Raw genomic sequence first — 13155 nt, forward strand, 5'->3', positions numbered from 1 at the left:
ACAAAAATTCATGAGACCTGTTATGAAAGAAATTTTATGGTGTTCAAGAATAATTAAGTATTTTATTAGTTCTATAGGTTTATTTTACAAAAAGAAACAGAGAGATAAATCTTATGTAAGAATATTTTTATTATTTTTTGTTGGTTACGAGTTTCATTTTTCTTTTTCTCTTTTTGTTCATGTATTTTTTCAGCGATAGATCAAGAAAATAACTAATATAATATCATTAATTACTCTTTAAATATTATAAAATTTTATGTAAATATCACTGATATAATATCTTAACGTTGCTTATCACATTGTATTTTCATTTGGATCAAAATCTAATTAATTAACATTGAAGGAGGTGAATTCACTCATCACCTCCTCACATGGTATTATTCATTAAAATAGTGTTTTTAGATTATTTTTTTATATATTTTTTTATTTTTTAATATTCTGTTCATTAGCGATTGAATTTAATAATTTATTTTGATTTAATTTTTATGATATCATACAGGTCTCATGATCTGGGTCACATGTTTAGTAAGTTAACCAAGGTTGACTCAATTTTTTTCAGGTCTTCTTTTTAATTGATTTTTGTTCTTAATTTCATCATTCAATATTGAGTTTATCAGGGACTGAGCTACATGATTTATTTTGACATGCTTTTTATGAAGTTATCTCGGTTTTATGATATGAGTCATGACTTTAACAAGTTAATCTGGGTTGCATCACTTTTTTTTATTGATTTTTTTTCAATTTCATCCTTCAATATTAAGTTGGTTGCAAATTGAGCTTCATAATTTATTTTGGTTTCCTTCTCTGAGGTTATCCCGATCTCATGACCTAGATTGCATGTTTGGTAAAATAATTCTGATTGACTCAAATTTTCTTCTTGTTTTGTTTTTGTTTTTTAAATTGATATTTTTCCAATTTCATTATTCAATCTTGATCTCATGACTCGGATAGCGTGTTTGGTGAATTAACCTTGGTTGACTCAAACTGTTTTTTTAAGAAAAAATTGATATTTTTGTAATTTTATCCTTCGATATTTTGTTGACTGAGAGTTGAGTTTTATTGTTTTATTTGTTTTTTATATGGTTATCTTAATCTCATAACATGTGTCACATGTTTGGCATGTTAACAATCGGGTCATTTTTTTAGTTGATTTTTGTAATTAATATCCTTTTAAATTTCATCACTCAATATTAAGTTGGTTGAGAATTTAAATTCATAATTTGTTTTGATTTTATTTCCACAAGGTTATCATGGTCTCATGATCTTAATTATAAATTTGGTAGGTTAACCCGTATTGATCCAAGTTGATCTATTATATTGTTATCTCAATATTTTTTTTTTTGTAAAAAAAGTTGTTGTTTTGAAGTGTTTCTTTATCAAACTATATTTTTACCGATCATTCAGATTATCTTTAGGACTGCCAAGTTAACCGGGTCATATTAGTTAACTCACACGCAATTTAAAATTTTTTCTTTTAAAAAATATGTTAATAATACATTTATATATTTTTTTAATATTTCTAACTTGATTCAAACCGCAGTATATCATGTGACGATGATACAACATCTAATAAATATTTATTCCACGGTAGTGTTGAATTATTACAAAATACATGTCAGGCGCCATTATTCATAAGAAACTGAGAAGTGTCGAATTATTATATGATAAAATATCAGGCGCCATTATTCATAGGAAATTGAGCGTTGTCTAACATGTCGTCGTGGTAAAGAGACTTAAATGTACATGTAGGATGGACATTATTATTATTATTATTATTATTATTATATAATGCTTTAGTTTTCCATATGTATGTTACGTGTCTGAAATAACTTTGACCAAAATATATGACCATAATTTATACTGAATTTAATGCCATGAGTTTGATGTCACTAGTTTCGCAATTAAGGGATCTTTTCGACTAAAAAATCAAACAGAGGATACCACTCGTGTTTTTTTTATTTTTTTTTATAATCCGGAGTGTCCGGGCCAGCTTACACGCACCGTGACTAATCCCCGGACCCACTGAACACCCTGCAAGCCCAGTAGGCAAGTAAGGCACCGCGGGGGTGACAGGCGTGCACGCTGAGGCTTGAACCCAGGATATAGAGGCAGGGAAACTCTGCCAAGACCGCTGGACCACAAGCCTCGGTGTTTTTTTAACCCCTTTTCAGCTTGTTACAAGAAAGGATTCACTAAATTCAATCTTTTTTTATGACTTATAAATTCCAAACCACTCAAATATTCTTTTTAATGTAAAAAAGTCTATATTAATTCGGAGTTTGAACCGTTATCATAATCTCATATATTATTCGAGGACGTTTGAGAGTCTGATTGAAATTGTTTTTTAAAATAATTTTTATTTAAAAATATATTAATCAGTGGATCAAAATGATATAAAAATATAAAAAAATAATAATTTAAAGTAGAAAAATAAAAAAAATAATATTTTTTTAAATAATTTTAAAATACTAAAACAAATAGAAAAATCTAAGTGAAGCGTGGATGTATAATGTCCCTTTAGGAGACAGGCATGTAAAGTTATTTGGGGAAAGGATATCTAGAGCATGATCCAATGACGCACTAAATTCATCCATCCCATCTAATTTTCTCCTGGCTTATGAAATCATATCCAACCTAAAGACGCTGGGGCTGCACTTCAGTCACTTACCCTTTCACCTAATCCCAAAAACAGCTGACTTTGTTGACAAATTGCCAATTCCTTTTCAAAAAAAAAAAATAAATAAATTTTAGGCAGCTAGCACGTGATCAGACTAGTAACATTTGTACTTTTCAAATTCTTTTTGTATAGAAACATATTAGAAAAAAATTATATATTTTAAGAATTTATTTTAAATATTAATATATTAAAATAATTTTAAAAAATAAAAGAATTAAACTTTTATAAAATATTGTTTGTATCGCCTTCCCGAACGGTGGCTAAAAACCATTATTTTAAAACTTAAATTGATCAGGTAGGTTAACCCACTATTCGAATCATTTAAAATCTAGATTTAAAAAATATAAAAATAGAATTGATACCCATGATCTCCTAGGCTGGAGAAAATCTATTTAAAATTCATTGATTTGTTTTTTTTATTTAAATAATATCAATTTTAGCTTTTTATAAAGTACAAAAATTAAATTAACAAGGATTAAGCAGGCCATCCCGTCTATCTCGGAACCCAAGATTTACTCTAAATCAATTTATATTCGAGTATAAAAACTATGCCAATAACCACCGCTACGCACCACATAGTAAAGATTCTATGAATCCGGCTTTGCAAATTTCAATTAAGACACCTCTGACATTTCTAACTTGAATCCTGGGCAGATACAGCAGCGCTACTTGTCAAACCACGTTAATTAAACAAAGACCAACCTCAACCACAGTCAATTACCTTTTGTAAGTTGTAACTAGATTCCAAATGGAGTGTTTTTTGTAGGCCAGCTCACCCTTTATTACAGTGACATCTCCCAAGTGGCAGCTGCTTTTCGTAGCTTAACAAATGTATGATCCAACCACCAAAGCCCGATATTTTAATGCGTAAGAGTATTTTCAGATTAGTTTAGGTGTTAATAATTGAATTTACGTTCTTTTCTAAATGATTTTAATAATATATTTTCGTATTTTAAATACTACTCTAAGGAAAAGAATATATAGTTTTTTTTTTTTTTGTTAGAAGCATATATACTTCTAAGATTTAACCATCGAACAAACCCGTTGGAGTTATTAGATGAAACACAGTTGCAAGAGACCCATCATTCTGTCAGATGTTTGTTATAGAAAGGCTTATTTAAGCTACTGGTCTCTCACACACCCCCTGTTCGTGTTCCCTGTGCTTGGAGCCAGGTTGCAATTATTGTACCTGGGCTAGGCCGTACCAGGAACAACCAAACCATCCATAATTGCTAGTCATCAAAACCCAACCTTTTCTCTCTGGGATCTTTGATTACTGTCCAAACCAAGCTTCATTTATCATGGCTGTTGACCTAAACAACAGGGATTCATTATTCTTGCCCTCCCAATATAATCATGCCGAGGAGAACACCATTCTCGCTGTGGACAATAAAACCACTAACCAAAACGGGTCCACGTCCTTGGCTTCATCTGATTTTGGGTCTGCCCTGAGCTCACCAACTGAATCAGAGCTTGGTTCAACTGAGTCGGAAAGTGACCAAGACGACGATTACATTGCTGAGCTGTCTCGTCAGATGGCTCATCACATGCTCCAAGATGATGATCATGAAAGACATGAAAAGGTATGTGTACTGTGTGTACAATACTCATTCATTATGGCGTACATATATATATATATGCATGCACATGTTCACCCCCTCCTTAATCAGTCTCTGATCGGAGTCTATCGATTGTGGTTTTAGACATGGAGTCTTGCTGGCTGGCCACAATCAACAGCATGGTCAGAGTTGGGCTCGAGCCAAGAAGAGGAGACCGTGGTGGTGAACAAGTTTGAGAAGTTCAAGATCAAAGAAGAGGAAGAGATTCACAAGTATGCCAATAACGAGGGATGTCTAAGCACTTCGCTTAAAACCCATTCAGTCCTTTCTACTGTCAGGGAACCTGAAATTTCCCCTGCCGATCAGTTTCAGTCTAAGCAAGCTCTTATTGAGAATCAAATAAAGGTCATTCAAGTAACTCTTAATTACTAATACAAAATATGGTGCATAAGAAACTTTTAGGTGGTTCTTTGATACTAATTTATTTCTTCTTCTTTTTTGGTTTTTGGATAAATTTGTTTTGCTAATTTTGGTGGTGTGTGTGTGTGTATTTTGCAGTTCTATAAGCTCAAAAAATCAGAGCAGATTATGAAGCAACAAGAGTCTCTATATGGGGCAAAACGGTCCAATTGGCATAAACAAAACGACCCCAGACGACAAGTTAAGCAGTTTCAAAGCAAAGGGAGAGCTCGTGGTGGGCAGTTTACTAGTCATTACGGGCAAAAGGTGTCATGGGCTAATCTACAACAACAACATGGAACCGGATCAGAGATGAGAGCAGTTTTCCTTGGTGATTCGTGTCTAAGAAGCGGGTCTGGTGGTGGCACGGGGGTGTTCTTGCCTAGAGGTATCGGCAATACTTCCGGGTCACAAAAGAAACCAGGTAATTAATCAATGAGCGGTGGAATGTTTTTCTTTGTGATGTTTTTCCACCACCTGGCTAAACTTTGGTCTTTTTTTTTTTGTTTTTTTGGGTTCAGTTCCGTAGTTGTTGGAGTAGTTAATCTTAGAGTAGTTTATCTCCCTCCTGTATTCCACAAATACGGCTTGGATTTTATGTTGTTTTGTTTGATTATGATATTATGGAATCTTAACTGATCTTCAACATTGTTGGTGGCCAAATTAAGTTTGATATTCTAATTGGAAACTTCCCCTGTCCACTTCTTCTGTCCTTTCATAAATTGCTTTCAGCTAACCACTTGTGAAAGAAATGGAGACCTAGCTGACAAGAACGATCAACTTGCTGTTAAACTTGACTAGCGTGTGTGTGAATGGAATATTGAAAAGTCAGGCTCTAATTAGCTTCAAATCTTATTTTATCGAACAGGTTGTTCAACTGTTCTTATACCAGCGAGAGTAGTTCAAGCGCTGAAACTCCATTTTGACAAAATGGGGGTTGCATCAAGATCCAATGGTGCTATTCTCCCTATTCAGCACGGTACCTTGCTACCAAGAATTACTACTCTTTTCTTTTGACAAACTAATCATGCATTCATCTGGTGATAGCAGCTCTTTGTTGATCCGTGTGTGCTCTTCTGGTTTTAGATGCTTTGAGTGGTGATGTGAGATGTGGCCTGCAATTACCGCAAAGGATGAGCCAGTCTCCAGCGATGCCGGCAATAAATAGTCATCAAGGAACCGGTTTGCCTCAGGAATGGCCGTACTGACTTCACACAGGCATAATGCCTTGATGCTTCCTCCTAATGCCCGACCGATTATGTTGCTCAACATGGCTGTTTTTGCCCAAGAAAGCCGAGTGAATAAAGAAGAAGAAAAACAAGGACATTGGTCAAATTATAGTCTTATACATCATAGGATGAATCTAAACTAATGCTTGTAAATCCTCAATAAAACTATTGTTTTTCTTCGAAGGGTCGTGATCAGATTCAGATAGAGAAATAGAAAAATAAAATAAAAGTTCGTTAGGAAGAAATGATCCAGCCCTGTTCCTCCTCCTCCTCCTCCTCCTGTCTGGCTAAGGTCTGGTATATGCAATTGTGTGATCTGTTATGTAGTTCCCGTAATGATTCAGCCGTGTAGAGGCCTAGAACTTCAATGTTTATTTATTTTGTTAATGGAAGCCTCAGTCTGTGGTATTCGAATAGTTGTTGGAGAAGAGATTGAATCTCTTGAGATTTCTTGAAAAAGAGCAATAATATTATTATTAGTTAAGCTATAACTCATTGTCTATATTATTATTAATTAACAAAATAATCTTAAAGGGATGTTTTATTGTCGGACTTTTTTTAAAAAAAAAATTCTATTTTTTTATGTAATGTTTCAAGTGATACAACATCACATGTCTATGATGAAGGGTTTTAATACTTATGATCAGGCACTTTAGAATTGTACGAGGATCTTATTGGCTGATTTTGTTGGAAGAATTTAACGTGCAATTGAAAAATCATTAGCTTTCTAATTTAATGTCAAATGTTATATTATATTTAATGTCAACTAACATTATTATAAAAATCAAACCAGCAGTTAAATTTTATAAGCTATGATTTGGAATTAGGTTGTGGATTCCTGAAACTCGAACGAGTATCAAAAATTCATACTTGATTGAGTGTGGATAATAATTTTGGATTCAAATTCAAATATAGATAATATAAAACATAATTCATAAATATTTATTATCATCTTTAAACTGAAAACTTAGACATTTATATCGTCGGTGGAGTTTGGTGGAGTTTTGAATTGAGGGCATAAGGTTCTAGAGAGTATTGAAACGATATTATGATCTTAAAACAAATTGCAGGTAACAAAACATGCACAAGTAATACCGTTCAATAATTTTTTTTTAGTTTAACGTAGATGTCTGAACCAACTTACACGCACCTCAACTAACATAGATATCCAGAGCACCTCAACTAACATATACACGCACCTCAACTAACATAGATATCCAGAGCACCTCAACTAACATAGATATCCAGACTAATTTGAACGCATTTCAGACTAGTTTGGACGCATTTCTAGCCCTAAACTTCCAGAAGCATGGATTACTCAATACTGTTTATATATATATATATATATATATATATATATATATTAAAAATAATTTTTAAAAAATAAAAAAATATTTTAATATATTTCCAAATAAAAAACACAATAAAAAACAATAACTACTATCCTCCGAACACCCTCGAACATCAATCCAGTTTTGTATTAAAGCTTAGTTGCTATGTGAAAGATACTTGTTAAGAATGTTCATAGTTTCAGATCTCCGAGAAAAATATGAGGACTAGCTACAAGTTGTTTGAAATTTTCTGTAGAGCTTGATGTGGGATCATGAATTAAGGACCCATAGGAAACGTCTTCTTGTGGGTACTTTTGAAATATGACAAGGATAGCACATGCTGATAAGATCATGCGGTCATATGCCACTAATTTTGGTTGGGACCAATAACTTGATGATTGTGAATTTGAATGGCCCCAGATGGCAAAGAAATTAATACGATAATTAACATGATTTACCTATCTAAAGTCTAAACTGGCAACCCTTTAAAAAAAAAAAAAAAAAAGGAGGAAAAAGGAAAGGTAAAACACATAATTCTATTTTTTTCCGATCAATTACTTGTTGGAGGAAGATCGGAGGTCTTGTGATACGGCGGCATCTCTGTATCCTTGAAAACTCTACTCCCGAAGATAAAAAAACCTACAAGATGTCCTGCCACGGCTACAATAAACACACCGCCGTTAAAGGACATGACAGCAAGCATTACCATATAGGCAAGACCAACCCTGACAGCATGCATCAATGCCTGTATAAGACCAGCTGCGACATTGTTGGACCCTGGCTTGACTAATCGGCAATGAGAGAGCCACTCGACCAGGACCGCAAGCACAAAAATGAACACCAAGGCCAGCACGTACATGCCTGTACTTGTGCCAGGCCAGCCGGAGAAAAGGATCAATGTATCCTTGCCCCAGAAGAATGTCATGTGCGTCATCATCTTGTGGTCCATCCCGTCGGTGCCGTTCATGGGTGTTGATGGTGGCGGTGACATGCCAGGCAGATGATGGTCAGGGTCCATTAATTTTCTTTAAGAAAGAAAAATTGACAGGAGGGCGTTGGGAAACGGAGTTTTCTCTTGGGTTAATTTGGCGATTGTGGATCACAGGCTGGATATTAGCGATGAGAGATATTTACAGTACAAAATAAATTTGTACTATGCACTGGTCAGATTTTTACAGGACTACAAAATACAAAAAACAATTGTTTTCTAAATATGGATCTTGCGCGATATAAGAGTTTAGGAAGCCCATTCAATTTCTTAGCAAAATGTGCTGTAAAATATACTAATTGAGGAGGGGATTCCCCTCCTCGCAACTATTACTGTTAATCCAAAGAATACTCTTTTCCTTTTCTCCTTTTTTTTTTTTATTTGGCTCTTTAATATTAAAATTATTAGGTATTTAAGTTTATTATTTATTTTAATTTTTTTTAAATGAAGTTATTTTAATTTCATGATTCGAGTTATATATTTTGTAGGTTAACCTGGTTGACTAGTGTTTTTTATATGTTTTTTTCAATTTTAACCTTCAACATTTGAGTTGATTAGAAATTAGTCAAGATTTTGGTGGGTTAATTAGGGTTAGTTCAGGTTTTTTTTTTCTTTTTAATTGATTTTTTCTTTTAATTTCATCATTCAACATTTAATCGATTGAGATTTGAGTTTCATAATCTGTTTTGATTTACTTTTTATTGGGTTATTCTAATCTCATGATTCAAGTTTGACAAGTTAACTTGGGTTGATTCATGATTTTTTTTCTCTTTTTTTTATTGATTTTTTCAATTTTATTATTCAATAATAAGTTATTGAGAATTAGACTTCAATATATTTTTTTATTTGCTCACGATCTTATGATTTAGATCACAAATTTTACATGTAACTTAAGTTGATCTAAGTTAATCTAATATATTATTGTATCAATATTTTTTTTTTAAAAAAAGATATTATTTTAATTTTTTTTAGTCAAATTATTTTTTCTAGTTGTCCATATTTTCTTTAAATTTATCAAATTAATCGAGTCACATCAAATCAATTTCTATACACTTTATTTATAAAAAAAAAAAAACATGTTTGGAATACTTAAATATTTTTTAAAAAAATTAAAAAAAAAATCTGATCCAAACCGCATCATATGGCGGTTTAATAATTGAGTGATATGCTTACTTTATCGCATATTTAAGAGCTGGCCGTCATTACCACGGTAGAGTATTTGCTCTGCAGTCCCTCTTGTGTTGTTATACTATATTTTTATTATGCTCACGAGGCGTCCCCTTTACGGATATATATTGTGTTTGATAAATTATTATTATTATTATATCTTTACCTTGACAAATAATGAATTAAATAATAAATTGTTTTGTTCTTAGTTAATAACAGGGATTACTTGCTTTAATTCAAAAACAAAATAGTTTTTTTTTAATATTATTCTGCTAAATAATTCTCTTTTATACCATCTTGCGTTTTGCTTCAAATCTTAACCAAATATTATTCTTAGAATAAAAATAGACACAGCAAGTGTGCAATTTAAAGGCATAATTAACGCCAAACAGGGCCCAAATACTGTAAAAAGAAAAGAAAAAAAGAGTGCATCCATATTTTCCAACCCATGGAAAGGTGACGATATTGAAAGTGATAGACTATCGATCTGTAAAAAAAAGAAGAAGAGCACATCCATACATGCTTCCTTCTTCTTCTTCTTCTTCTTTCTATTTTTTTATTTCAAGAGTCCAGACTGATGTGTCTTTCTTCAGTCAAAATCCCAGTTGACGAGCTCGTTTTGATCACAGGTGAATAGAAGAAATATATTTATTAAATTGGGTTTTGTCTCTCCCGAAATAGCAACAAAAATTGATCTGACAGCACGCCCTTTCTACTCTATTGGTTCAATATTGTCCCCACCGCTCAACGCCAAGGCAGAGGGCAAAAACCTGTTGAAAGAATTTATATATATATATCCTTTTTTTTTTTTGGCAGAAATAGAAAGAGGAAAGGAAGTGCTAGGAAGCTGTACTATGGTTGGCATAATCAGATTGCGATTCTTTAGCCATATATAAGGTATATTTGAAAGTATAATTGTAGTTGTGTTTTAAAGTAATTTTTATTAAAAAATATATTAAAATAATATTTTTTTATTTTTTAAAAATTATTTTTGATATCAGTACATTAAAATGATATAAAAACATCAAAAACATATTAATTTAAAGTAAATAGAAAAATAGAAAAATTTTAATTTTTTTCTAAAATGTTTTTAAAACGCAAAAACAAATTGGGTCGTAAAGAGAGAGCAGAGGTTTTTAAAAACACATTTGAGATTGTAATAATAGTTGTTTTTGTATTATGATTTATTTTTTATAATGTTTTTTAATTATTTTTTATGAAAATTATCAAATTAATTTTTTTAGATAAAATCTAAAACAAATCATTTTATTATATTTTCAATTAAAAAACACAATACACAACAACAATACAAAGTACAATCAATGAAAAGTCCTCACCTTTCTCTGTTTAAGGAAAAAACAATCATATTTTAATTTATAGGCCACTAAAAATATATTTTGCAAAAGAATATTGACTTTCGAAACAAAGAAATTTCTAAAATTCTGTTTAAGGAGTTTCTAAGAACTGAGGATTTTGTTTTAGATTGAAAATTCATTAATTATTTAATTATTTGTTAGATAATTAAGGGTTCCACAATCCTTCCCATAAAAAAAAAAAAAAAAATTGAAATCAGCATAGCAGAATTACAGCATCCCCTGAAGGGCTCACGAATAGTTGATCAATGGCAGGCACAACGTTGTGGAAAATAACTAGGCATTTGCGCCTTCGAGGCAACTGCTCGTTGCTTCTTCAAGAAATTCTCATCCTCAAATTTAATGCTTTGGACTCACTTGGCATTAATTTCCATCACTGAGACCTTATCGACCCATGCAAATGTGTGGACCATAAAGTTAATAGTTCACGGGGAAAAATCAACTGATTTTTTTTAATATTTTATTGTGCCAACCGTCTTCGCAGCCTCTCAATAAATTTATACTTCAAAAATCAAGCACAAATTTTTGCTTTAGCTTTCTCCCTGATCGATTCGGCTAAAGATTCATCTACTGGTAATAAGAACAGCTAGTTCATAACAAATATATATATAATGGAAATTTATTTTTGCACAAATAACAATCCACACACCGAATACTCATAACATAAATTATTCTTCAAGTTTCAAGAGGGTAAAAAGGGAAACAAAAACGCGTAATTAGAGAGAACTAGTGCATCGCCAAACCTAAGAACCTGCAGATACCTGATGAGCATAATTCAACAACTCGATGGAGGAAGATCAGAGGTTTTAGCAGGATTTTGGGTTCTCTTAAAAACCCTACTGCCAAAAAACAGGAACCCCAGAGTATGCCCAGCCACAGCAGCCAGGAACACGCCGCCATTGAAAGACATGATAGCCAACATGACCATATAGGCTAAACCAACCCGCAAAGCGTGCAGTAGAGTCTGGACTAGACCAGCCGCCACATGGTTCGAGCCAGGCTTCATCAATTGGCAATGGGATAGCCACTCGACAAGAATGGAAAGCACAAAAACAAACAGCAAAGCCACAAAATACATGTGTGGTCTCTTATCAGAGCTTCCAGGCCAGCCAGAGAAGAGAATTTCAGTACTCTTCCCCCAAAAGAAGGTCATGTGCATCATCATCATCTCGTGGTGTTGCATCGTTCCTGCCATGTTCATGGGCGGCGGTGGAGCCATGCCCCCCATGCCCCCCATGCCCGGCATATCATGACCATGTTCCATGATCTCTCTCTCTCTCTGAAACCCAAAATATTTCCTTCTGTTGAGGGATGATCGAAGAAAATGGAAAGATTTTATAGTGTGCCGGGAGTAATCGTTACTCCACGAATCTATTTAACAAAGAAAACAGATATTAAGATATTAAAAAGATTAAACCTGACCAATAAGAAATTATAAATATAGATTAAAAAATACTTTTAAAAAATCCTTTCACGGAAGAATATTCTACAATTTCTTATATGAGTGTAAGAAGGGCAAGTGGTCAAGAGAATGAATCTACTTCCATTTAGAACGAGCTGAGGCTATTTAATGAAAGAGTAAATTATTTTACTTGGCCCCTATACTCTTACACAATTATAAATTAACACTTATTTTTTTTGAAAAACTATAATGTAGTTCCTCGATGCTTGTTGATTATTGTGAATTGTGTTATTAAACCATTTATGAGAATTTTTATGGTGTTTATACTGTAAATAATTAATGATATTTTTTTTATGTAAAGTACTTTAAAGAAATAAATAGATATAAATAGAAAAGATAAGTTTTAGATGGAGATATTTTTAGTGGGTAATGGATTTTATTTTATGATCTCCCACTTAAGGGAATAATTAAAAAGATGTAATTAATTATTTTCTGTGCACTATAAAAATCTTATAATTTCTTAGGGGTTTTTTTATGAATTAAGAATTATACCCTTTAACAATTTAAATTATTAGAGAAAAACTAGAATATTTTTACTTGATAAGTTAAAGAGATTGAGATAGTATTTTGTATTGTGATAACGATTACTTTTTAAAATATTTTTTATTTTGAAATACATCAAAATAATTTATTTTTTTTTTTAAAAATCATTTAATATCATCACATCAAAATAAAAAAAATACTACAAAATTAATTTAAAACTAAAAAATTCAAATTTTATAAAAACCAAGGTTAGAACGTAACCCTGTTTGTTTTTGCGTTTCAAAATTGTTTTTGAAAAAATTTGAAATTTTTTTATTTATTTCAAATTAATATTTTTTGATGTTTTTTGATTATTTTGATGTGCTGGTGTTAAAAATAATTTTTAAAAAATAAAAAAAATATTATTTTAATATATTTATAACAGTGC

At 32.0% G+C, this 13155-nt stretch overlaps 3 protein-coding genes across 3 annotated transcripts; 1 reads left to right on the plus strand and 2 right to left on the minus strand.

The window, feature by feature from the left end:
* The first annotated feature begins 3700 nt into the window (after positions 1-3700).
* LOC7481512 (uncharacterized) lies at positions 3701-6340 on the plus strand. The gene is made up of 5 exons (XM_006378969.3): positions 3701-4260; positions 4381-4641; positions 4795-5119; positions 5564-5674; positions 5782-6340. The coding sequence occupies exons 1-5, from the start codon at positions 3979-3981 to the stop codon at positions 5901-5903; spliced, it is 1101 nt and encodes a 366-aa protein (XP_006379031.3). The 5' UTR covers positions 3701-3978; the 3' UTR covers positions 5904-6340.
* Positions 6341-7596: 1256 nt separating this feature from the next.
* On the minus strand, positions 7597-8458 carry LOC7481511 (copper transporter 6). Its single transcript, XM_002313376.4, has one exon. It carries the CDS (start codon positions 8271-8273, stop codon positions 7806-7808), a length of 468 nt encoding a protein of 155 aa, XP_002313412.1. The 5' UTR covers positions 8274-8458; the 3' UTR covers positions 7597-7805.
* A 2912-nt stretch (positions 8459-11370) lies between these two features.
* LOC7468602 (copper transporter 1) lies at positions 11371-12319 on the minus strand. Its single transcript, XM_002313375.4, has one exon. The coding sequence runs from the start codon at positions 12045-12047 to the stop codon at positions 11559-11561; it is 489 nt and encodes a 162-aa protein (XP_002313411.1). The 5' UTR covers positions 12048-12319; the 3' UTR covers positions 11371-11558.
* Between the last annotated feature and the right edge of the window lie 836 nt (positions 12320-13155).

Source organism: Populus trichocarpa, chromosome 9 (assembly GCF_000002775.5).
Source record: "Populus trichocarpa isolate Nisqually-1 chromosome 9, P.trichocarpa_v4.1, whole genome shotgun sequence".
NCBI lineage: Eukaryota > Viridiplantae > Streptophyta > Magnoliopsida > Malpighiales > Salicaceae > Populus > Populus trichocarpa.